Below are 25,832 nucleotides of genomic sequence, written 5' to 3'. Positions count from 1 at the left end.
TTAGATGATTCCATTATCAGTACTTGTCTGTCTAAACAAATTTGAAGTGATTAGTATCCGATATATTGGTTAATATCCATTTTTTCTGAATTGACAGGTGCAAGGAAGATCTTCATAAATATTGATCTTATGTTTGAAAGATTAGATTTATTCTCGAGCAATATTGCAATTATTAAATAAATAAGAAAACCGAATGGTTTTTACTCCAAACTGAATTTGACAAACCAACTGGTTTTGCATCGGAAAAAATGGTTTTGCATCGAAGTATATTATGTAAGAAACCAAAAATATTGATATATATAGTTATTTAGATTTGTGGTAAATCTCTGACCATCGTTTTAATATCTCTTTCGGTAGAAAACATTTGTTATAATAGTTTAGATTTGTGCTCATGTGAAATATGATTATAAGTCCAATTTATGGTTAGAGATGGTTAGAATTAGACATGTGAACTGGTTAAAAATGGTTAGATAAAATACAATTAGGTCTAGTTAAAAGTAAGTTAAATTAAAAATGTCTAGCCCATTAAAAATTAGAACAAAAAAAACGTGATGGGCTTAAAAATACTCAAAAGATTTTTAATTTAAAGCAGTGGCAGTCAATTGTAAATAATGAAATGAAGTGAGGGTTAATTCCTATTTGTACTTCACTTTTAATAGGATAGATGAGTACAAATCTCCTATTACATGATTACATATCATATTTGTTCAAACCTTCTTCAACTAGAGTAGTGCAATTTGTATATAATAAAAATAATATTTCCGAAAAATGTACATCTCGATGATAACTTTTATATAAAAAGACGATGTTATGTAGATATTAAATGAGACCACATGCTTCTGTCATTTCATAGATATAAAACATATACATTTGGACCCAACAACTCACATCGCACTATCACATCCCCAAGAGTCCAAACATAAAAAATGGCTCATTCTGTGATTTTCTTACTGCTTTCACTGATCCTTCTCTACCGAGCAAGTACATCCCAGTCTTACCAACCAAAGGTTCAAGCATTTCTGCACCCTATTTACAAAGACAAGACCACAAATCTCTACTCCTTGCCTTTGACCATCGGCTCGAACCTCCGCAGCCGGAACTTCCTCATTGACCTCAATGGAGCAGCGCCGCTATTACAAAACTGCGCTGCCTCCACCAAATCCACCTCGTACCACTCCATCAGATGCGGCTCCACAAGATGCAAATTCGCAAACCCGAACTCTTCATGTCCCAAGAACACAACCAGTATGCCCATGTGTCGTAAATACGTCTCAACATCTTTTTCGGATCGACCAGTCAACGCCAGGCTCCTCCGAGACACCGTTGGCTTATTATACACTCCTAATGGAGTATACTCCATGGACAGTGAAAAGATCTCTACGTTGACTTTGACGTGCACTGACGATGCTACTGCCTTTAAACCTATCCCTAAGGCTTTCGGTGGATCCATCGGTCTCGCTAACAACCACTTATCAGTTCCCTCGCAGCTCATCTCTATGTACAAGCTTCCTCCAAAGATGTCTATTTGCTTGCCTTCCACGGAAGGGATGAAGTCTTATTACAATGGTGACTTTTGGATCGGCGGTGGTCCTTTTTTCTATCTCCCTTACCTTAAAGATGTGTCTAAGATCTTTGCCTCGACGCCTCTGATTGGTAATAACAAAAGTGAGTACTTAATCGATGTGAAGTCCATCCAAGTCAGTGGAAAGACTGTTCCTATACTCCCTGGACCGACAAAGATCTGTACTTTGGCTCCTTACACTGTATTGCAAAGTTCCATTTACAAGGCTCTGGTCACAGCCTTTGTTGGAAGTGTCAATATGGCTAAAGCTCCAACGGTGAAGCCTTTCAGTGCGTGCTTTCAGTCCAATGGAGGGCGTGGAGTTCCAGTGATCGACCTGGTGATGAGTGGAGGGGCTAAGTGGAGAATCCACGGTTCGAATTCTCTGGTGAAGGTTAACAAAGATGTGGTTTGTTTAGGGTTTGTGGACGGAGGTGTGAACCCGAAGAACCCGATTTTGATCGGAGGTTTTCAGATGGAGGATAATTTGGTGCAGTTTGATCTCAAAGCTTCCAAATTTTCGTTCTCTTCTTCTCTTTTGCTTTATAACACTTCTTGCTCAGTTTCTAGGATGTTTGGTATGTAATGCATATTTATCTATAATCGATGTTGTGCGGCATATATATCATTTTCATTTCAAATAAATTAATGCCAACTAGATGTATCATTTTCATTTCAATCGGGTTGAATTTCGCTAAGAAAGTACACCTGATCTTGCATTCGACACACAAATATTTTAAGGTAAACTTTCTATTTTTTTTTTCTTTATTTGTTTCAAAACCATGAAACAGAGGTAGTAGACAACCAGAACTTGATCCGAGTTATTTGAATTATTTAAAACTTTACATGATTACTAAATTATTCTTATTAAAGTTAATTGAAATTGTATGATTGGTTTAGTATAAACCGAGTTTTAACCGGTTTTATGAACCCTCTGCATATATAAACAGAGTAACAAACTCTAAAATCATGAGACTTTTATATCTCTAAAATCAACTAACTAGCAGCATATAACCACCTAAACAAGATAGTTTATATCTTTTAAATATGCATTTTAACAAAACAAAAATCTAAAATCAATTAACAGGTCAGATGTAACATTCGTTTTGATAACTACTGAATTCACTACAACAAGTAAACATCTTAAATCATGAGATTTCCGTGATAAACCAGCAGCTCAACTGAAAAACGACATTGGCATTTTTTTATACTCAGATAATAACACAATTTCACAAACAAAACTAGACACATTCATCATCAAGGATAAAAACACAAAGCTATATAGTATAATGAAGCATAAAATGTAGATTATAAATAATCAAAAAATCTCAAATATAAAGAGGAAACTCATAATTTAAGTGAATAGACCAAGATTCCAATACAATATGAAAATACCATGCATTATACCTCCACGTTTGATTTAAAAACCACATAATGCTCTAAGACATTATATGAGAAGCTCTTTTACCCGTGAAAAACGTGTTTCTTCCCTAATTTGAAGATTTAGTGTGTTTTCTTATTGCAATTTTAGGTTATGGTTAAATTTTAATATGAGTATTATCGATTATTTTTATTTTTAATAAATTTGGCATGTGAATTAGTTTTTAACATGCTAATAGGCTTGAAACAAAAAATTTACCGGTGTTAGTTGCTTAATTAGTTATGCTACTCGCTAGATTAATATAGATGCACATTGTGCAAGCACCGTAGCCTAATGGTTAAAGTTTAAAGGTTTCTACACTTTGGTTTGGGTTCAAATCCCAGACTACGCAAATTATTACAGATTACAGGAAATCCAGATTCCAAATCCTGGAAAAAGAGATTTATTAAACAATCATGGAGACAACGGAAGAAAGACTTATAAAGGATCTACAATATGGTGCAAGTAAATTTGGTCAGGAATATATCTTCATAAGACGGCTCAGATGATGCAGTTAGACGTAGATCTTTATAAGGCATGTAGTATTGTCGGTTGTCGAATCATCTGTGTAATCTTTCGTATAATTAAAATATCAGCGTTAAGAAAAAATATAGATACACGTCGATGGTTACTTAATTTGTGTATTAAAAAAATATGATGTAACTAAAATTCTTTTTTCTTTTTTGTGTATTTGTTGTGCAGTACAAAAGTTGTGTATTTTGCTGGAAACTCAATAAGTTTAAGTATTTTGTAGAAATTTTTGAAAAGTCAAGTCATTATGGTTTTTTTCCGAACTTCAGTAGGCTGGCTTTTTCTATATGTCAACAAGCTCAAATTATATAAAAATAAGTTAAAACTGCTTCTAGTGAAAAATACTTTAGTTAAATTATAATTAATTACTAAAATTTTATTTTAAAGTCTTGCTAAGTATGATTGTTTCACCTAAGGACATAATCTGTTTCCTAGATTCCAAAAGTCTAGTTGGCCTCTTCATAGACAAGTCTTTTGTGATTGCACTTTAAGGGATTCTCCATGACATCAGTGTTTGAGTAGATCTCTTAATTCCATCTCCTTTAAATTCATCTCTTGTCTTTGTAACTCTGTTGCAGATCGCATGGCGATAGATGCTTTGTTTGTACTCTCAAATTCTACTTCTGAGATGTTAAACGATGTTTCTGTTGTTTAAGGTTAATGAAAAAAAAGTTTGACCAGAAAAAAGAAATAGAATACTATGTTGTGTAATGATATCAAGTATATTGCTGTTGTTTTTGTTTAACTGTATACTGCTAAGGTTGCGAAGCAAAAAAAAATATATTCCTAATGTTGTACTAGTGAAGTATGAAATTTTATTTTAATTTCTTCACCATATAAGTAATAAAATAAATAAATTGAAAGATACAAAGTATAAACCACGTGTCGTTGCAAAGATAAACAAAAACAACAGCAATATACTCCTAAGGTTGTACTAGTGAAGTATGCAATTTTATTTTAATTTCTTCACCATATAAGTCATAAAATATATAAATTGAAAGATAAAAAGTATAATCCACGTGTCGTTGCAAAGATAAACAAAAACAACAGCAATATACTCCTAATATTGTACTACTGAAGTATGAAATTTTATTTTAATTTCTTCACCATATAAGTCATTAAATAAATAAATTGAAAGATACAAAGTATAAACCACGTGTTGTTGCAAAGATAAAATACCTAAAAACATATGCATTAAAATCTTTAAAAAAAAATCTCTTATCAAAAATAATAATATTACAATAAAATCTTTCAAAGTTTTGAGAGATCTTCTTTAAAATCTTATTTAATAGATTTTGGCATTGATCTCTCAAAATTTTGATTTTTATTATAATATTATACTTTTGATGAAAGGCTAATCTTAAAAGATCTCCAATGTGAATAGTCTAAGACCTTCTTACATTGGGTCATACATATATATTGTATTCTTCTCATACATACACATAGCTTCCTCTCTTATATCTCATGTATCTCTATTTTTTTTCCATAGCCTGTTAAGTGTCTCTCGTTTTCTGTTCGTCATTTAAGGTGTTAATTTGTTTATTTTTCTTTGTATTTCAGTTCTTCACAGATTTATATGCACATACCGATATACGTACTTTTTATTGTAAGAAACAACAGACTTTTTAGGGATTTTGTTTCTAGATAAGAGTGTATACCATACTAACTTTCAATACTGATATATGGTGTTTTTCACATCATTGTATATATGTTTTCTTTTGTTTGAAGTCACTAATTCGTGTCAGTCTAGTCCTTTTTGACCTTTTACAGGTCTGGAGTTAGCAGAAGAAAGAAGAGAAGGTGCCTGATGAAAAGAAGTCCTTTTGGAGCATTCCTGCGGAGAACACTCAAGAGAACAATCCCGAGACTGTTCTCTCTCAAGCGGAACAAGCAGACGGAGTGATCCGGCGATTGTTCCAGACGAATATGGAAACTCCTATTTCGGGATTTAAGCCCTGTTGCCCTAATCTCTTTTCTTCTGATTGGCGCCTCCATATAAAACGCCATCTATCTATTTTCTATTTTTTTTTACGCTAGTTTTTACAAGAGAACACTGAGTATTGCGATCTGCAACTTGTAAGGGAGAAGAATCCATCCTCTCATAGAGAAGATCATCTGAACCCTTTGTTTTCTACTCTGTTCTTATGCAATTTTATTCAGGATTTATGTCTTTGTTTATGTGCATCATGATCGAGTAGTGACCTTGCTCGCCTAGGGTTTTTAGGGTGTTGAGACATGAGCTAAACATAGATAAGCGATCCATAACTGTTCTTCATTCATACTGTTCTTACTGCTTTCATTAAACTGATCACTTGATGTTAGATCACTAGTTCATCACTTAGTTAACCGCTTAGGATGATAACTTGACATGTATTGAATGAGCTTAGTATCCCTAATCAGCGAAAGTAGATATTAGGGTGGTAAGTGAACTGATCGGACCTGTTCTCTAAAGCTTGCAATCGATTCTCATCCCAACGACAGTTAGGTGGTGAGATCGATCTGCAAAGCGATCACTACCACGACAGTGGAGTGTTCCAGCTGAGTGATCCGAGTTCTAGAAAGCACTTCATCGCGCTTGAATAATTGTTTGGCTCCAATTCAACACCCAATGAAATACCCTAGGCTAGCTCTTGTTTAATTGAATCAATCTCGTGTTTATTTTGCTTGTTTACTATCGCCTATTTCAACCAAATCATATCTTCTTCTTAGCTTGATTCTGAAACTTATAGAACTAGAGTGTAGACTGGTCCTCTGGATTTGAATCTCAAGTACTACAATTGCAACTGTTAACTTGGCAGTAGCAAGGATTCATTTTTAGTGTATCAAGTTTTGGCGCCGTTGCGACGGGGACCAGATTTTTTACCTCTAATTTTCGGTTTCATATCTAGTCTAAGATATCTAACTCGTGTTATTTTCTTTGTTTCAGCTGATGATCCAGGTGCATGACCAGTAGACATACTCGGAGCAACGCACAAGGGCCATTGCATCAGCTTTCTAACGAGGAACTAGCGAGATTGGAACGACAGAACCGTCAACAGCCGAGATCAACGAACACCGACATGGGTGATCATCCAGATGATCTCACTGCTGCGTTTGCACTCATGCAACAACAGATGCAGCAGATGCAGCAGACGATCCAAGCGCAGCAAGCTGCTGCCGAGCAAGCTGCTCTGAATGCTGCGAACCAACAGGAGGGAGTGGTCCAGATCGGCCAGAGAAACTTACTGCGTAATCTGCCCGCTACGCGATCTGCCATAACCCCTCCACCGTGCACAAGGCAAGACTTCGAGATCAAGCCAGCCTTGATAAGTCTAGTGCAAAGGAAGATCTTCAATGGGCTTCCTGCTGAGATACCGATGGACCACATCGAGCACTTTGAGAAGATGTGTGGTTTCACTAAAGCAAATGGAGTACCACCCGATTACATCAAGTGTACTCTGTTCCCTTTCTCTCTTGATGGGAAAGCTGCTCGCTGGCTTGATTCACTACCCACCGGATCACTCACCACTTGGGAACAAGTCCGAGAGGCTTTCTTAAGCCACTTCTACACGAAATCGAAGACAGCAGCCCTGAGACAGAAGATCGTGACCTTCAAACAATTGGTTGACGAGCCGTTCTGTGATGCTTGGGAGCGATTCAATGTCTACCGCAGAGAATGCCCACATCACGGTTTTGAGGAAGATTATCTGCTGGGAGTGTTCTACGATGGAGTAGGCTGGGAGTACAGGAACGCTTTGAACTCAGCCAGTAAGGGAGACTTCATGACTCAGTCTACTCAAGGTGCATTCGAGTTGATTGAGAACATGGCCTCAAGCTCAGCTGACAATAACCGCGAGACTGATCGCACTCAGAAGGTGAAGAGCATCGACAACAGCAAGATTGATGAGCTCTCTGCCAAGGTCGATCAGCTGATTAAGAGTAACCAGAACCAGGTCTTCATCATGGAAGAATCCCCACAGGATAAAGCAACCGCAGAAGGCACATCAGAGGCGGATCAGTCGGCTGAGGATCAGCATGAAGTGAGTTATGTGAATGGGCAAGGATGGCAGTTCAAGAACTATCACCCGAACCCTAACGTGAGGAACAATCCCCACCTGTTCAATGCCCCTAAACCAGACGATAAAGCTCAAGGGAACCAAGGTCAGAACAGTGGATACCAAAGGCCTTATGGCAATCAGGGAAGAACCTTTGTCCTTAACCCAGCTCAGAATGCTCAGTTCCACAGCCAGAAACAGCCGGTTAATCAGCAAGCTGCACAACCGACTCAGACTGCTCCGCATGATGACATGAAGAGTCTCGCCAATATGATGAGCCAGCTGCTCCAAGGACAGCAGATCCAAGGGAAGGCACTGAACCAGGTCACAAACGACATCAACACCAGGATGAATCATATGTTCAATGACCTGAGTGTGAAGTATGACAATGTCTCAAGCCATATGAGACAGATGGATATTCAGATTGCTCAGACTGCTGAGAACGTGAAGAGACAGCAAGGAACTCTCCCTGGGAAAACAGACAAAAACCCCAAGGAGTGCAATGCAGTAGGGTTGAGGAGTGGAAAGCAACTGCCTGATCTAGACCCCAGGAGATTCACATCGGCTGAGAAAGGGAAGCAGAAGGAGTCGGATCAGCCATCTAAAGCTGTACCCACAGATGAGGATGATGCAGAACAACCTACTGAGACTGTTCCGACGGAAGCAGAGCGACCCGCTGGGGTTGTTCCACCGACTGCAGCGCCTTCTCCTGCTCGTCAGTATGTGCCAAAAGTTCCTTACCCTGTTCCAGCTAAGGCTACACGCAAAGATAAGGAAGAGATGAAGTGCAGGAAGATGCTAGAAGACCTAACTGTCAAGCTCCCTCTGATGAGTGCGATCCAGATGATACCATCCATGCGCAGCTTTGTCAAAGGACTGATCTCTGGGAAGATATCTGATGACAGTGAGTTCATGATTGTCTCTAAGGAGTGCAGCGCGGTGCTCCAGAACAGAAGGATCAAGAAGATGGGTGATCCGGGAAAGTTTGTTCTCTCGGTTCAGATTGGGAGAACACTTTTCTCATGCTCATTGGTCGATCTAGGGTCGAGCATAAACCTCATGCCATACACTGTGGCTAAGCGCCTTGGATACTCGGACTTCAAGCCTACCAAGATGTCACTAGTGTTTGCTGATCGATCTGTGAAGTCTCCAGTTGGAATCCTCGAAGATCTTCAAGTTCTGGTTGGGAATACAATTGTTCCTGCCGATTTCGTTGTTCTGGAAGTCGAGGAAGACTCCAATGATCCCCTGATCCTAGGCAGACCATTCCTCTGCACTGTCGGAGCTATTATTGATGTCCGACAAGGGAAGATCGATCTCCACCTTGGAGATATTGTGATGAAGTTTGAGATGGATCAGATGCTCAAGAAGCCGATGCTGGATGGACAAACCTTCACTGTCCAAGAAGATGGTGATCCCCTAGAGCCGCGTGAAGGTATGATCGAGGAGATTCTCACCGAGGATCCACTTGAACTCGCCTTAGTCAGAGCTGAAGCCGAGCAGAGCTTAGAGAATGTTGATGCTGATGCCTATGCCAAGTTCCTGGATTCAGCCAGGACTATGGAGAGGATGGTGGCGAATCTAAGTCTGGGGGAGAACAGTGACTCCAGCACAGCGACTGGAACAACCGCACCTCAGAACTCGTCTGTTCCGGCAGCTCAGACTGATGACTCATGGAGCGAGCTGAAAGCTCCAAAGGTAGAGCTCAAATCCCTTCCCAAGGGACTCAGGTATGCATTTCTTGGACCCAACTCTACATATCCTGTCATTATAAATGCTGACCTGAACAATGCAGAGACTGCTCTGCTTTTGTGTGAGCTGAGAAAGTATCGTAAGGCTTTGGGTTACTCTCTAGCTGACATACCTGGCATTTCACCTGATTTGTGCATGCATAGAATACACCTGGAAGATGAATCGATGACTTCTGTAGAACATCAGAGGAGGTTAAACCCGAATCTAAAAGATGTTGTAAAGAAAGAGATAATGAAACTTCTAGAAGCAGGTGTGATCTATGCGATCTCTGATAGTAAGTGGGTTAGTCCTGTGCATGTAGTACCTAAGAAAGGTGGGATCACTGTAATAACCAATGAAAAGAATGAATTGATCCCCACTAGAACAATTACTGGTCATCGCATGTGCATTGATTTTCGTAAATTGAATGCTGCGACTCGTAAGGATCACTTCCCACTTCCGTTTATTGATCAAATGCTTGAGAGATTGGCTAACCACCCTTACTATTGCTTTTTAGATGGTTATTCAGGTTTCTTTCAGATTCCCATCCACCCAGATGATCAGGAGAAGACGACGTTCACATGCCCTTATGGAACATATGCATACAGGAGGATGCCCTTCGGCTTGTGCAATGCTCCGGCGACCTTCCAGCGATGCATGATGTCGATTTTTACTGATCTGATCGAAGACATAATGGAGGTTTTCATGGACGATTTCAGCGTCTATGGAAGCTCCTTTCATGTCTGTTTGTCAAATTTGTGCAGGGTACTGAAGCGATGCGAGGAGAAGCATCTGGTGCTGAACTGGGAGAAGTGCCACTTCATGGTGAGAGATGGGATTGTTCTGGGACACAAGATATCCGAGAAAGGCATTGAGGTGGACAAGGCAAAGATCGAGGTCATGATGAGCCTGCAACCACCAACTTCAGTGAAGGGAATCAGGAGTTTCTTGGGACACGCTGGTTTCTACAGGAGGTTCATCCAAGACTTCTCTAAGATCGCGAGACCACTCACTCGGTTGCTCTGCAAGGAAGCTCAGTTTGCCTTTGACAGTGACTGCTTAGCCGCATTCCATACGATCAAGGGAGCTCTAGTCAGTGCACCAGTTGTCCAACCTCCAGACTGGGATCTCCCTTTTGAGATCATGACAGATGCAAGTGATTTTGCAGTGGGAGCAGTCCTTGGACAGCGTAAAGACAAGAAGCTTCACGTGATCTACTATGCAAGCAGAACTTTAGATGAAGCTCAATGCCGATACGCAACCACAGAGAAGGAGCTCCTTGCCATCGTGTTCGCTTTTGAGAAGTTCAGATCCTATCTGGTTGGATCAAAGGTGATTGTGCACACAGACCACGCGGCTCTCAAGTACCTGCTCACGAAGAAGGATGCTAAACCGCGGCTCTTACGATGGATCCTCTTGCTCCAAGAGTTTGATCTAGAGATAAGAGACAAGAAGGGGGTTGATAATGGAGTGGCAGATCATCTCTCCAGGATGAAGGTGTCAGATGAGACAGTTCTTGATGTGGAACAACCGATGGAATACGTCAATGCGATTGATCTGCGCAACATGGAGCAGTCATCACCCGCCATTAAGGACTGTTCCCGCGTAGAAGGAGCATTCGTTGCAGTGATCCAGAAGGAGTACCCGAATCTTCCATGGTTTGCTGAGATTGCCAACTTCTTGGCAGCTGAGAAAGAGCCTTTGAGGTTCACTGGGAATGAGAAGAGGAAATTTTTGAGGGAGGCAAGGCACTACTTCTGGGATGAGCCGTACCTCTATCGGCAAGGCAAGGATGGGATCTTCAGAAGATGTGTTCCAGAGGCTGATATTCCAGGGATCCTTCACCACTGCCATGGTTCCTCTTATGCTGGTCACTTCGCCACCTTCAAGACTGTTTCCAAGATCCTCCAAGCCGGTTTCTGGTGGCCTACTATGTTCAGAGATGCTCACGCCTTCATATCTCGATGCAATTCATGCCAAAGGATGGGGAGTATAAGCAAGAGAAACGAGATGCCTCAGAACTACATCTTGGAAGTTGAAGTGTTCGATTGCTGGGGGATCGATTTCATGGGACCTTTCCCAGTCTCACACAAGAATGAGTACATCCTAGTTGCTGTGGACTATGTCTCCAAGTGGGTAGAGGCGATTGCTAGTCCAACCAATGATGCGCGAGTTGTAACCAAGATGTTCACCTCCATCATCTTCCCAAGATTTGGAGTGCCTAGAGTGGTAATAAGCGATGGTGGAACACACTTTATCAACAAGTTGTTCCAAGGATTGCTGAGCAAGAATGGTGTGAAACACAAGGTTGCAACCGCCTACCATCCTCAAACAAGTGGTCAAGTGGAAGTTTCAAACAGAGAGATCAAGAACATCCTGCAGAAGACTGTCAACACCACCCGCAAGGATTGGTCCCTTAAGCTTGACGATGCTCTCTGGGCGTACAGAACAGCCTACAAGACCCCTTTAGGGACCACCCCCTATCATCTGGTCTATGGCAAGGCGTGCCACCTACCTGTTGAGCTAGAGTACAAGGCGGCTTGGGCTGTCAAACTACTCAACTTCGATATCAAACCTGCCAAGGAGAGGCGAACCATTCAGATCCACGAGTTGGAGGAGATCAGGCATCTGGCCTATGAGAGTTCTAAGATCTACAAGGAAAAGACCAAGGCGTTCCACGACAAGCGGATCATCAGCAGAAGCTTTGTTCCGAACGATCAGGTCTTGCTCTTCAATTCGCGGGTTAAGCTGTTCCCTGGAAAGCTTAAATCTAGATGGTCGGGACCTTTCACCATTAAGGAGGTCCGCCCTTATGGAGCTGTTGTGTTGCTGGACACAAGAGGAGGAGAATTCGTTGTTAATGGTCAGCGTCTCAAGCCATATCTTGCTGACACAACAATCGCTGAAGGTGTAGAGATACCCTTGAGCGATCCCCCTCAAGCCTAATCGGCTCATTGAAGTCAAGCTAGTGACAGAAAACAAGCGCTTGGTGGGAGGCAACCCACTGGTGAGTGTAAATATTGTTTTCTCTTTGTCTTTATCTTTCTAGGAACTAACTTTGCAGGTCGAAAAATCAAGAAAATTCGAGATCACTCCAGGAGAGCACTCTAGCGGTTGTTCCGCCGATTGTTCCCAGGTAAGTTCTCGAATCAAAAAAAAAAAAAAAAAAAAAAAAAAAATAAAAAAAAAAGAGAAAAAGGGAAGGGGAAGCGGTTTTGATTGGTTATTAAAAACCCAAACATTCCACTTCCCCACTTCATCTCTCTCGCCGCAAACCACCCCCCCCTAGAACCCTAAAAATCGCAAACTCACCTCTCTCTCTTCTCATCGATTTTGGTTCTAAACTCTTGGGATTCTCTTGAGATTGGGTTGTTTTGCGGGAATCATCTCTCCAATCAAGGTAATCACCAAGAACTCTCTCCCTTTTTGCGCATGCAAATCGCGATTTGGGAGTGATTTCTTGGGTTCTCTCTTTCCTTTATGATTTGCGATTCATCCTAGGTTGTAGCTCTTGATAGTATACTTGCTACTAGGACTGAATTCTTGATTGAGTTTCAATGGAAGAGGAACCGATTTGTTGCTTGTGATTCTTGGCCCTTGCGATTTCTGCTGTTAAGATTGAGGCTTGTATAGGTTGTCTAGTAATCGATGGACTTGAGTAGAACAAGAAGATTGGATTGTTCCATCGTTTCTAGAACAACCGATGAACTGTGCTGATATTGGGTTTTGTTTTGTCTTGTAGATGCCTCCAAAGATGCGGAACGCTAGAGTCACCAAGAGCACGGCTTCTCCAGCCGCGAGTGCTCCACCTGGGTACCCGTGGCCGAACAAGACTGAGGGAGCGCCCATCGACCTTAATGATCAGATGCTCCTTGACTTCAACGTCGAGGGATGGGACAAAGAGTCGGCGGCGGTTTACAACAAGCTCCTCCTAGCAGAGATCTTGCCCACGCGATTCGTGAACCAGCAAACACTAGGCGATCTAGGCCTTGACACTGAGGTGTTCGACACGATGCAGGCTATGGGAATCATGCCTCTCTGCTACCAGGCTCAGGTTCTTTATCCCGACTTGGTCAGGCAAGTGCTCGCGACGTGCAAGATCACTTACCAGAACCCCAATGCGCCTTCGTATGAGAACTGCTTCTTCTCCTTCATGGCTGATGGCAAATTCTGTTCCATCTCTCTCGACGACCTGAACTCTCTATTCGAGATTGCAGACACGCCAAAGGGGATTTCAGTGGAAAGAAAGTTCAAACCGGCAGACACCTTTTGGGACCTCATCGCAGCCGGCAAGTTCACCTCTCGCAAGGCCTATCAGTCGCAGATCCGGAACCCCGCTATCCGGATCATCGCCAAGATTGTGTCCAACGTCTTGTTCGCAAAGGAGTACACCTCCAAGATCACGAATGGAGAGCTCCAAGTTCTCTACACGGGACTTGAGGACGAGATGCGCAGAGAGAACATCACCCCGATCCAGGAAGTCAAGACCAACCCAGGGTATCATCTCATCTCCATGTTCGCTGAGCGCAGAGACACACTGGTTCGAACTGATGATAAGAAGGATCGTTGCGGCAGTCTGCTCACTCCCTTGTTCCAGCATTTCAACATCAACCTCAGCTCTTACACGGTCGTCTCTGCGATTGAGTACATCGATACTCCTTACCTGATCGCATGTCACATCCTGCGCGACGAGACCACCTACAAGTTCCAGGACAAAGAAGGGAACCCTCTGTACTGCAAGCTCCCTATGCCTGGGTTCACGGACTTCTTATCCTTGGAGAACATTGTGTTCTCACCGGCTGAAGAGCACCTCTGCGATGATCCTAAGGCACCGGTTCAGCACGATGATGAAGACATGGATGATGTGGAGCATGTGACTCCACCGGCTGATGGTGAGTACGACCTGGAGGACTTCACCGATGTGACTGATGATCACGCCTACAGACGCTGGATGGTTGATTCCCAGAAGAAGAACAACAGCCTCATGAAGAGGATACTCAGGACGATCACAGGCGGCTGCATTGGAGCACAGGAGGAGCGTACACCGCAGAGAACAAGGCGCCCAGGCAAGGAACAAGCAGGCACGTCGACTGGAGGAGTGAGACTGCCGAGGAACAGGAGGACAGCTGGTCACTCCGGTAGCGGCGATTCAGACTGAGTCCGAAAGGACTATTTCTATCCCTTGTCTTATCCATCTGAACTATTTATTTTTCATGTTATTTGCTTCTGTTTGGTTTGTTTCAGCTTCCTCTGATTTATTTTCACAACCAGGGATGGTGTGAACTAAGTCTGGGGGAGCGATTGTACTATATTCGCTTGTGTGCTTTTTGAGTCAGTCCTTGTGTCATTTTTATGTTTTTATCGAGTCAGTTTTTAGGATCGAGTCAGTCAAAACTATTGTGGGAATCAGGACCTTATTTGTGATGCTCTTTAACCACCTCGTGCTTTAACCTTCTTATTCAGTGACCTTAGCAGTGATGAAAGACCCACACATGGACCTGGAACACCCTGACTTATCTCATTTGACACTCCAGAAGTTCTATACCGATCAGGTTACATTGGGCAGACTTAACTCCACTTTATCTGAACCTAATCTGGACTCTAATTCTTCTTGTCATGGGCACTAGATCAGGGTAGAATGAGAACTACACTCAGGACTTCTTATCCGATTTTTATCCCTCTTGCTGTTCCTGAGTGGCTAGCTCATCTTTAGCTAGTTCCCACCTTGAACCCTGACCTTTAATTCCACCCTCATACATTTGCTTTTCTAGTACTTTATGTGCAGATATGTGCAAAAAGGTCGGAGAGGAAAGGATCGACGCAGTTCTTACTCATCAATGCTCACACAGTGGAAGCAGGCAGAACAACCGGAGTGCTTGTTCCAAACGAAAGGGAACAACCGAGGTGCCTGTTCCGATACCATGGAGAACAACGAGAAGTAAGTGGACAGAACAATCCAGAATGAATCACCAGTGGCATCATATACATCACTTGTTACCTCCTTGCTCGTCACCCCAGCATTTTGTAATTCAGTACATCTAAAAAAAAAAAAAAAAAAAAAAAAAAAAAGTTATTTTTATGTTTTTGCTTTGATTTACTGGTGACGAGAAGGGGAAGAATCTATGATGCATGCCATTGGGGAAGTTGGGAAAGTAATGGTGGTTTCAGTGAAGTGTTCTGAAGGGGAAGTTGAATCGCGCAGAGCAGCCTTATGATCGATCTATCGGAGAGCAGTCCGATTAGCAGAGATGAGTAAGGACTGTGGACCTCAATGGAGCCGTCCTCTCACGACCATTTTGTGCGATATCCTGCACCCGCTCCTGGTAAACCCTAAACACTCTTGAACTCCACCATAAAAGTTAGCCTGTTCTATACCTAGCCCGTTCTCTCTGAGTAGAGCCTGTGACAAGAAGCTCACGCTGATCTTAATTGAACATAAGGAGTTTTGTCTCGAAAGTGTTGCCTTTTCAGGTTAAGATATAGAGTAAGGAGCAGATCTTCGAACAGCGATCAGGGGGTTCTCAGTAAGTGTGTGTGTGGTCCTAGTCTACAGCTTGTATGGTTCAGAGATTTGTGGTAAGAGTATGGTTGCTGAGAATAAGCGAGTTCCCACGTTTTCAAACCTTTCTCCCTGTTCTTGGTACTTGCCTTGTTCGAGGACAAACAAGGATCTAAGTCTGGGGGAATTGATATATGGTGTTTTTCACATCATTGTATATATGTTTTCTTTGTTTGAAGTCACTAATTCGTGTCAGTCTAGTCCTTTTTGACCTTTTACAGGTCTGGAGTTAGCAGAAGAAAGAAGAGAAGGTGCCTGATGAAAAGAAGTCCTTTTGGAGCATTCCTGCGGAGAACACTCAAGAGAACAATCCCGAGACTGTTCTCTCTCAAGCGGAACAAGCAGACGGAGTGATCCGGCGATTGTTCCAGACGAATATGGAAACTCCTATTTCGGGATTTTAAGCCCTGTTGCCCTAATCTCTTTTCTTCTGATTGGCGCCTCCATAAAAAACGCCATCTATCTATTTTCTATTTTTTTTTCTTACGCTAGTTTTTACAAGAGAACACTGAGTATTGCGATCTGCAACTTGTAAGGGAGAAGAATCCATCCTCTCATAGAGAAGATCATCTGAACCCTTTGTTTTCTACTCTGTTCTTATGCAATTTTATTCAGGATTTATGTCTTTGTTTATGTGCATCATGATCGAGTAGTGACCTTGCTCGCCTAGGGTTTTTAGGGTGTTGAGACATGAGCTAAACATAGATAAGCGATCCATAACTGTTTTCATTCATACTGTTCTTACTGCTTTCATTAAACTGATCACTTGATGTTAGATCACTAGTTCATCACTAGTTAACCGCTTAGGATGATAACTTGACATGTATTGAATGAGCTTAGTATCCCTAATCAGCGAAAGTAGATATTAGGGTGGTAAGTGAACTGATCGGACCTGTTCTCTAAAGCTTGCAATCGATTCTCATCCCAACGACAGTTAGGTGGTGAGATCGATCTGCAAAGCGATCACTACCACGACAGTGGAGTGTTCCAGCTGAGTGATCCGAGTTCTAGAAAGCACTTCATCGCGCTTGAATAATTGTTTGGCTCCAATTCAACACCCAATGAAATACCCTAGGCTAGCTCTTGTTTAATTGAATTAATCTCGTGTTTATTTTGCTTGTTTACTATCGCCTATTTCAACCAAATCATATCTTCTTCTTAGCTTGATTCTGAAACTTATAGAACTAGAGTGTAGACTGGTCCTCTGGATTTGAATCTCAAGTACTACAATTGCAGCTGTTAACTTGGCAGTAGCAAGGATTCATTTTTAGTGTATCAAATACATGACCTCTTGTATATTTGATTTATATGTATTACATATAGAGGTTCTATTTTTCAAATCTGAATTCTCTCTTCACTGCTTCAATTCATCCAAAAAAATTTTGGCATCTTTGATTTGATTTATACGTTGTTGATATTTCTTCAAAATGAGTTTTTAGTTTTCTTTTCTTTTAATACGTTATATTTGGTATCTCGTTATCTATATAAAAAATGATTTTTCTATGCATTTTTATGCTCTTATTTTGATTGATTCACTTGTTTTTAATTTTTTTTTTTCGATTTAAAAGTACTCAAAAGTTTTTCTTGTATATATATATATATGTCGATTTATTTTTAATATTCTTAAACAGATTCTTCCAGAAACACATAACTTGTTGTTTTCGAATAAGTTTTCTTGACAATATCAAAACCGGGCCATTTGATACAAAAAAGTAAACAGATCTTCTTTAGCAAACATATTTTTGCAAATATATTCTCAGTCAAACTTTTCATTCGATAATCTAGTTGTTCTTAAACATTGCTTTTGTTGTTTGTTTTATAGAGCGCTGTACTTCAAAATACATAACCATACATCTTTTGTGTACTGATAAGATTAATCAAGTCGACACACCTTATTTTCAATCGTTTAGACAGGAAAATCAGTCAATATGGATCTCTATGACGATATCTTCAACGTTCAACTATTGCAACTGAGTCCTTTGCGCTTTTGTGCATCACCAGAACCATTTACTTCGTTGACGGTATACTTCACAATTATTGCATCGCATTTTAATATATTTCTTTATGAAAACTCTATTTGTGATATAGATGATGCTAATAAAGTTAAAATGTTGGCTTTGTGCAATATAAAGGAGTTTCTGCTAGACCCTCTTGTGGAAGAAGCTGAAAATGTGGACGGAGAAGCTGTCGGATTTATTGAAATTCTGCTATAACGGAAGCTAACCCCACAATGGGTGTACAATCCCCAAATCTAGTCCTATTTCCAGAGAGATTACCACTAGTGCAAAATCAACCAGATCAACAATTGTTTTTAAATCAAAACATGTTGAATTCTTCTTTTGTTCAAGAACCAGGTGTTTTTGCAATGGTAAAGTGAACATTACATTTTTTTTTTATTCTTGATTTTGTCCTTCTTCTATTTTTCTTTTATTGATTTATGCCGAAGAAAATCATTGATGGTAAAAGAATATATAAAAAATTATTGATGGTTAACTTTTGGTGTTATATAGTAGAGATTCTATCTAGCTCAGGAACAATGGATAATTAGCTAAAGTTAATTAAAATTACTGATGATCTTTTCTTTTGAAACACAAAAAAATATCATCAGTAATTTTAATTAACTTTAGCTAAATATCCATTTTTCATGAGCTTGATAGAGCCTATAATATATGACAGCAAAAATTAACCATAATGATTTTCTTCTACATAAATCATCAATTTTCTTCGACATAAATCATCAATGGTCATATACTAATAACTAAATTCGTTTTCATTTTCTCTAAGCAGCCACAACAATCATTAATATGCAATCCACATGGGTGTTTACAAGGAAACTTAACGCACGTACAATTGGATCATCAATCTTTGTTCAATCAGAACACAATGAATCCTTTACAGGAACCAAATGACTCTACAATGCATGGTAAGTAAAACATTTTTTATCATCAATGATTTTTAATTAGCTTTGATAAATGTATATATTCATGAGCCAGAAAGAAAATGGTCGACCAATCGAAGAAGGAAACAATGGATATGCACATCCAATGATGACTCAATCTTTTGAGTTACCAAATCATCTTCAGGAGCAGTTTTTATCATTACCTTTGTATGTAACTAATTGATTACAGACACATTTTCTTCATTATTTGTAACATGTTGCTCTACAGGTTTTAATATGAATATTATTTTCAGGAAAACAGATCACCGAGTTACCTGTCAGATCCGATTTACGAGCACGGCCTAGTTGCTTCACATTTCAACATCTATGACCAGCAACCGCCTACATTAGTCTTACCTAACAGGGAAGAAGGAGCTCTAGTCTCCAGAATGGTTACAAACTTGGGTAGGTAAGATTAATTTTTTACATTAAAAAATAAATATTTAGGAGACATTTGTGAAAACGTATAAATATTAAGTACAAATCTTTCATTGCTTTGATTTTAATTTTGTTACTTGGACTTTCTTGGTTATAAAAAAATTAAAGAAAGGAGAAGCTATTTGTAAGTTTAAAGCTATAAATAGTTTACAAGTCTTATCCTAAACTCTACAAATCTGTATCAAGTATCAAAATATCGACATATTTTGGTAGATATTATAGTACAAACTGTAACATATATATTATATATATATATATAATATATGTGTGTGTGTGGTGTGTGTGTGTGTGTGAAATTACCAAACCTTTAACACTAATTAATATCTAATTTTGGTCCTATATTAATTTCTAAAAACTTTGAAGAACCTTCTAGGCCAGTGTGTGTTTGTATAGAAACTCTTTAAGTTGTGCTACTAGAACGTGTGATCCAATAAAACATAATTGGATCTTGAAGCTATTTGCTTGATCCAAATCAAGTAAAATACAATAGTATTTTTCATAAATATTATGTGCAGCTCGTTTTTCTTCTTCTAATCTTCTAACTAGATTTTGATCTGCACATCCCGTACAGGTAATCTTTCATTTAGATATATAATTTTCAATATATTTCATATATTCATTTTAGATAATATATTAATAGTATAAAAAAGATAATATATAGTTCTAACATAAAAGTTTAACATATGTTGACAATTTTATTTTTGTATAAATTATTAAAAATTTATGGATGTACGGATAGCTTTTCATTTTATGAATATATATTTTAAAATTATATATTAAATATATTTAGATAATATATTACTATCATTTAAAAAAATAGATAATATATAGTCTTAAACATAAAAGTCTAACATATGTTTAAATTTTGTTTATTAAATTATTACATAATTTATGGATGTGCGGGTAGCCTTTCATTTTATAAATATATAATTTTCAAATATATATTAATATATTTCATGTTTAGATAATATATTACTATCATTTTAAAAGATAATAATAAGTTCTAAAAAAAAAAGTTAACATATGTTAACAATTTTATTTTTTGTGTAAATTATTACATATCTATTAATTTAATTTTCTTACATGGTGAATGATATTTAAATCATTAAATAGAGAATGATATTTTATTTATTTATTTAAATAAAATAATTTACCTATTTATTTATTTAAATGAAATTAGTTTTTAAAATATACTAACTTACCAATTTAATATAATATAGATGATATTTACAAAATTATTAAATATCAATATAATTTTTATTTTATTGTTTAAAATAAAGTTTTAAATAAAATTAATTTATAATAATATTATACTACTAATTACCAAATTAACCAGTGCATTAATTAAAAATATATTTGTTTTTTGTAAGATTTGTTAAGATTTTTCTCACAGATTTTGTTATTATTAAAACTAAAATTAAAATTTACAGTTACAATGATTTGTTACTATTATCTTTTAATTATTTAGATTCTTAGAAATATAATATATTTAATATACTAATGTAAATAATCAAATAAATGTAATTGAATATATGAACCTACTATGACTATTTTATTGTACATAAAAGTGATACTCTCTTTTAATAGAGAAGATAATATTATATTTATTTTTGTAAGATTTTGTTTAGATTTTTTTCAATAAATTTTTTAATTACTAAAACTAAAGATTTAATTTACAGTTAAAAGTTATTTGTTATTAATATATTTTTAATTATTTAGATTATTTAGAAATATAATATATTTAATATACTTATGTAAATAATCAAATAAATGTAACTGAATATATGAACGACTATTTTTCTTTTAATATAAAGAACGGAAAGAATCAATCAAATTGCCACTATCCTTTTTTATTTATAATACACAATAATATAATAAAATAAACATAAATATATGATCATCAAAATTATGCTCGATTCACTTTAAGATGATTCGGACAGAATTATAAAACTCTGTTTATAACATCTATAAATTTGAATTATCAACCGGGATACTATAAAAAATCAGTACAAAAATACACTGATTTGAGAAATTCATGGTGGGCAGCTGTCCTTTCTACTCTTAGTATAGCTTCACTACTGTTATACTCCATCTGTTTCATAATAAGTATCACTCTGAACTCATTTTCTTGTTACACAAAGAGTGTCACCTTACAATTCCAATGTAAATTATACTAATTTTCAGCTGAAAATTAATTGCAAACTGTATTAATTTTATAAATAATTTTATTTATCTAAAATACTATTGGTCAAGAAGTATAATTAATTACAACTTACATATATTTCAACAACTTTTTTAATCTGTGTGAAAAATGTCACAACGACACTCTTTAAGAAACGGAGGGAGTACATGTTTTTTAGTTTTCCCATATATTAATAAATATTATATTTTTCTATTAAGACATTTTTAAGATGATATAGTTTCCATAATTCTTATTTAATAAAAATCAATAAATGCAATTATTTTTTGTAAATTTTACAATTAATTATTATTAATTTATAAAATATATATATTATAAATGAAAAAATGTATTTAACCATTTGTTTTTGTAAAAGATGTGTCTTTAAATAAAAGAGAGTGAGTATAAGATAGATTATACTCTTCACTTAATATGTATATTTGTTTCCTTCAACAAAAATAAATGTATATTTGTTGCACTAAACTTTACAATTATAAAAGCCAATTGTCGAGTTGACTCTCCACTTACATTTACAGATTTACTTATCAAATCATTTTTGTTTCTTGCATGCAGGACAAACTCTGTACCGAATCAGATCTCTGTGACCCTTCCTCTGCCTCAAATGCCGTCGAGCTCTACAAGGTATCCACTATCCAGTCCAAACTTAGTCGATCACTTAATACAATAGAAGGGGAAATTAAAACTTTGTGCTCAAAATTTAAGTTATTAAATTTAAAATGTAGAACATTATAATTTACAGTCCTGATTTTCATAGGAATAAAGGAAATGTGCAAGAGCAAGCGAATCAGCCTTGGCCAGTGACTGGATACCCTACCCTCGAAACTTATGCTCGTGCACAAGGACTTCCATGCACGAAAGCATTTGCTCCCATCAATGTACTATATTTTTAGTTTGATGAACGCAACTATTTTGCGATTATTTATCTTATAAATATATTTTGAATTACTATAAATTTATTGACAACAGTTTGACGTTTTGGAGCATCAACAAAGAAATTACCAACGTCGATTTGAGGATGAGGAATCTCCATCTGCTGCTCAACGAAGGGTACTATTTTTCAAAATGTATACACATAAAAATTATGTTACAAAAATCAACTGAAAAAGAGGATTCATATGAATTACTTAAATAATGCAGAGAATCTTCGTGCCAAACAGAAATGATAATTTAACTGCAGCCAACTTTGGTCAAGAAAGGTACACTTCCATTACTTATTCATGTATTGTTACATGTTTCATCTATTGTTTATAATTAATTTCATATTTATCTTAAGTGGTTTATTCACTAGTCATTTATTTCCTCGAAAATATTTGACCCAGACTACAAATCAGTTTAGAATTAGGTACTGTTTTCCATTCACATATCGTCGGAAAATAATTTGTTCAGTAATATTTGACGTTCTAGTGCATTCTTTTTTTTTGAAATAATGTTCTAGTGCATTCTTTTGGTATCAATATATGACATTTACGGAATTCAATCAAAATAATTATAGAAAATGATTTCGTTTACCCTTGTATTATCACTGTAATTTTTAGCATTTTTGACAGGTAAATGATCTCAAGTAATTGAAAAGGTTAAATTAGAGATTGCATTCATTTTTTTTTAATTTACGTGCAATGCTGTATAACATCAAATAAAAATAAGAGAGGGAGTAGTTTAAAAATACAGTCACGTACATATGTTGTTAATTATACGAATGTAACTAATCAAAATGTTTCACTTTTCTTTCCAGGCTGCAAAATGCATTATATAGTCCATTGTATGCGACTCTCGGTTTAAAAATTGATCCCCACTTGAGGAATTTTGCTCCATCGCCGAAGAAAAAGAGCAAATAATTTAATTTATTTTTATTCTGCTTATAAAAACTTATTATGCTAAAAAAAAAAAAAAAAAAAACTTATTATGCTGTTTCTATTACTGTTTTTTGGTGAATTCGAACAAGAAAGAACCAAATACAACATTGGTGATGAGTTGATTACTATTGTTCTTCTCGTATATCTTCCAAGCTTATTGTCAGTGCTGTGCCGATAGTTTTTGTGCTCTAAAGAAAATTTATATGGTAACATATATTCATATTATAATACGATGGGTCTAGTGGCGGCAGATGCCAATATCGTAGGTTAAGGGTCAACGGTTTGACTCTCCACTTGATTGTATTAAATTTTAGGCGAAAATTTTTAAAAAGTCCAAAAAAACATGTATTTAATTTCAAATATACTTTGGTCCAAAACATATTTAATATTTTCTCATTAAAAATAAAAATTATATTAGTATTTTAATTATAAAATAAAATTCAGATAAATATTAGATTAGTATTAGATTATTTTAATAAATTAAAATCACTAGTTTTTAAATTAAAATTAGATTTTGATATGTGCTTCGAAAGCGTGGAGTGTTTTTTCTTACAAACAAAATTGAATATAAATTAGTATTTTAGGTTTGTTGTATATTATTATATTATAAGTAGTGTTATATAGAAGAGTTAAATTTGTTTAAAATTATAAAATTTATGAATTAGTTTATTTGAGATTTCGTATGTCCTCTTATATAACTCTCTTTTAGGCATTGTCATTTTACATGCCCCTAAAAACATGCTGAGAAAATAACATGATATACAGGTTTTTGGTCCGAGATCGGGGCAAAGTACCTATTGTTTTTTTTTGGACTCGCGGATATCTGTTCAAGTCCGGATATTCCAAGTATTCAAATATTTTGTGTATATTATGTATATTTGAGTATTTTAGAAATGTTCTCAAAATTACAGATATTTTTAATAAATTTTGACTTCATGTTTTCAGTTATATTTTTGGGTTTCAGATAAAATTTCAAATATTTAAAAATATATTTGGGGTATTCAGAGAAAACTTTGGATATTTTTTTTCATCGGGTAATATTTTAAATCCTAAATACCCAAACCAGTCCGACATATTATGTAGCAACTTACATATATTTTATAAGTATTTGAATTATGGACTTGAATCAATCCTGAACCAACCCTGATCAAAAAAAAAAGATAGGAGCACACATGTCAATATAAAAAAAATAGAGGAAACATTATAAGCCCAAAATGTTTTAACTTTGAATATGCAAGACTCCAATTGAAACAAAAGGTGAAATTAATGTTTTAAACTAACTATAATCATCATTCAAAAAATTGTGGCCTCAAAACTTGTAAATTATTTTAAGTGGATTTCTTTTTCTGTCTGTCATATTGTTGTTTCAACATGTACTGACCTGAACCAAGATGTTTGCTTTTCTCGTTCCTTGTATAGTTCCACTTTTGGCTAATATCCCAAACAGTATCTGCATAAATGAAATAAAAGCTCCAAAATGAAAAAGAATAAAGAATATACATTTTTAGATTGAACTTTAGTTGAACTTACTTGTTTGCCAATCTTTCCACTAACTGTTCCATCTTTTATCGCAGCTATTATCTCAGCTAGTTCTTAAGGAGTTGTTTAACATTATTGATAGGAAGTTTTTTTCTCAAGTAAACCATAATATCACTCATTAGTCCATTTGTGGCCAACTTTATTTCAGTACCCTTACAAGTGACTGCATCAAAATCTTCAGCAACCTAAGCATTCATTCCAACAACAATTTCCACTGCTTGCTGTGATGCAAAATTAAAGATATCTTCGCAACACTGACATAAAAGTTAACTCTTTTTTATCACTTGTAGTTTCCTTACAAAACAGTTTTAGCATATACGACTTACACTTGTGTCATCTGGTAGGGAAAGCACATCCTGAATGCTTAAATTCCTGGCATCATACCTCATGTGCTTCGTTTTTTAGGAAGCTCCGTCAAAGAAGCTCGAATGCTGTTAATGTACTCTTGGGCTAGTATCACTTTTGGAAGATTTGAATCTCGAAATCAGGAAGCCCTTCTTTTTTACTTATTCTTACTGTTTTCTGAACATCTATACTCAAGTTAGTTGATGGTGCATATGATCACAGAGAAAAGATACAGATTATGAATCATAATGAAAGATTCTTTAGTTCAGGACATGAACTCCTTCTTTCCACAGACAGTGATGGCTTGCCCTTGATTGTAGAGAAACCATGTCTTCATATCTCATTGTCAATTGCCCTCCTAATTGCTTAAAACACATTCATATTCTTATATTCCATTTGTGAACCAATAAAAAATTGAATCATCAACCAGATATAGTAGAATGAAAATAGATTGAGTTGATCATATCCCTTCATTTTTAAACTCAGGATCATCAAACCATAAAGAAAAATTGAAAAGAGTATTAGGCTTATGATTTGAAGGTTCGCAGAAGTGGAAAACAAAGGCTGAGGATGTTAATAACAAATATCTTATTATCTAGGAGAAGCATGTACACCTCCCTTGAGCTTAATTCTTTTTTTCTCATTAATGGCCTATACCAAAAGCGAAAAGACTTGTCTAAGCA

At 36.9% G+C, this 25,832-nt stretch overlaps 1 protein-coding gene and 1 non-coding gene across 2 annotated transcripts; one reads left to right on the top strand and one right to left on the bottom strand.

Annotated features, from left to right (window-relative positions):
- Nucleotides 1-854: 854 nt before the first annotated feature.
- On the top strand, nucleotides 855-2,240 carry LOC108841413 (probable aspartic proteinase GIP2). The gene has a single exon (XM_018614172.2). It carries the CDS (start codon nucleotides 927-929, stop codon nucleotides 2,145-2,147), a length of 1,221 nt encoding a protein of 406 aa, XP_018469674.2. The 5' UTR covers nucleotides 855-926; the 3' UTR covers nucleotides 2,148-2,240.
- Nucleotides 2,241-7,078: 4,838 nt separating this feature from the next.
- On the bottom strand, nucleotides 7,079-7,185 carry LOC130497951 (small nucleolar RNA R71). Its single transcript, XR_008936991.1, has one exon. It is a non-coding gene; the product is annotated as a small nucleolar RNA R71 (small nucleolar RNA).
- Nucleotides 7,186-25,832: the final 18,647 nt, after the last annotated feature.

Source organism: Raphanus sativus, chromosome 1, assembly GCF_000801105.2.
Source record: "Raphanus sativus cultivar WK10039 chromosome 1, ASM80110v3, whole genome shotgun sequence".
Taxonomy (NCBI): Eukaryota; Viridiplantae; Streptophyta; class Magnoliopsida; order Brassicales; family Brassicaceae; genus Raphanus; species Raphanus sativus.
Note: the sequence above shows the minus strand (reverse complement) of the source record. Positions and strands in the feature narration are given on the sequence as shown.

Excerpts from the sequence above, each read along its gene's own strand:
- LOC108841413 (XM_018614172.2), top strand. The coding sequence starts at position 927 with ATGGCTCATTCTGTGATTTTCTTACTGCTTTCACTGATCCTTCTCTAC.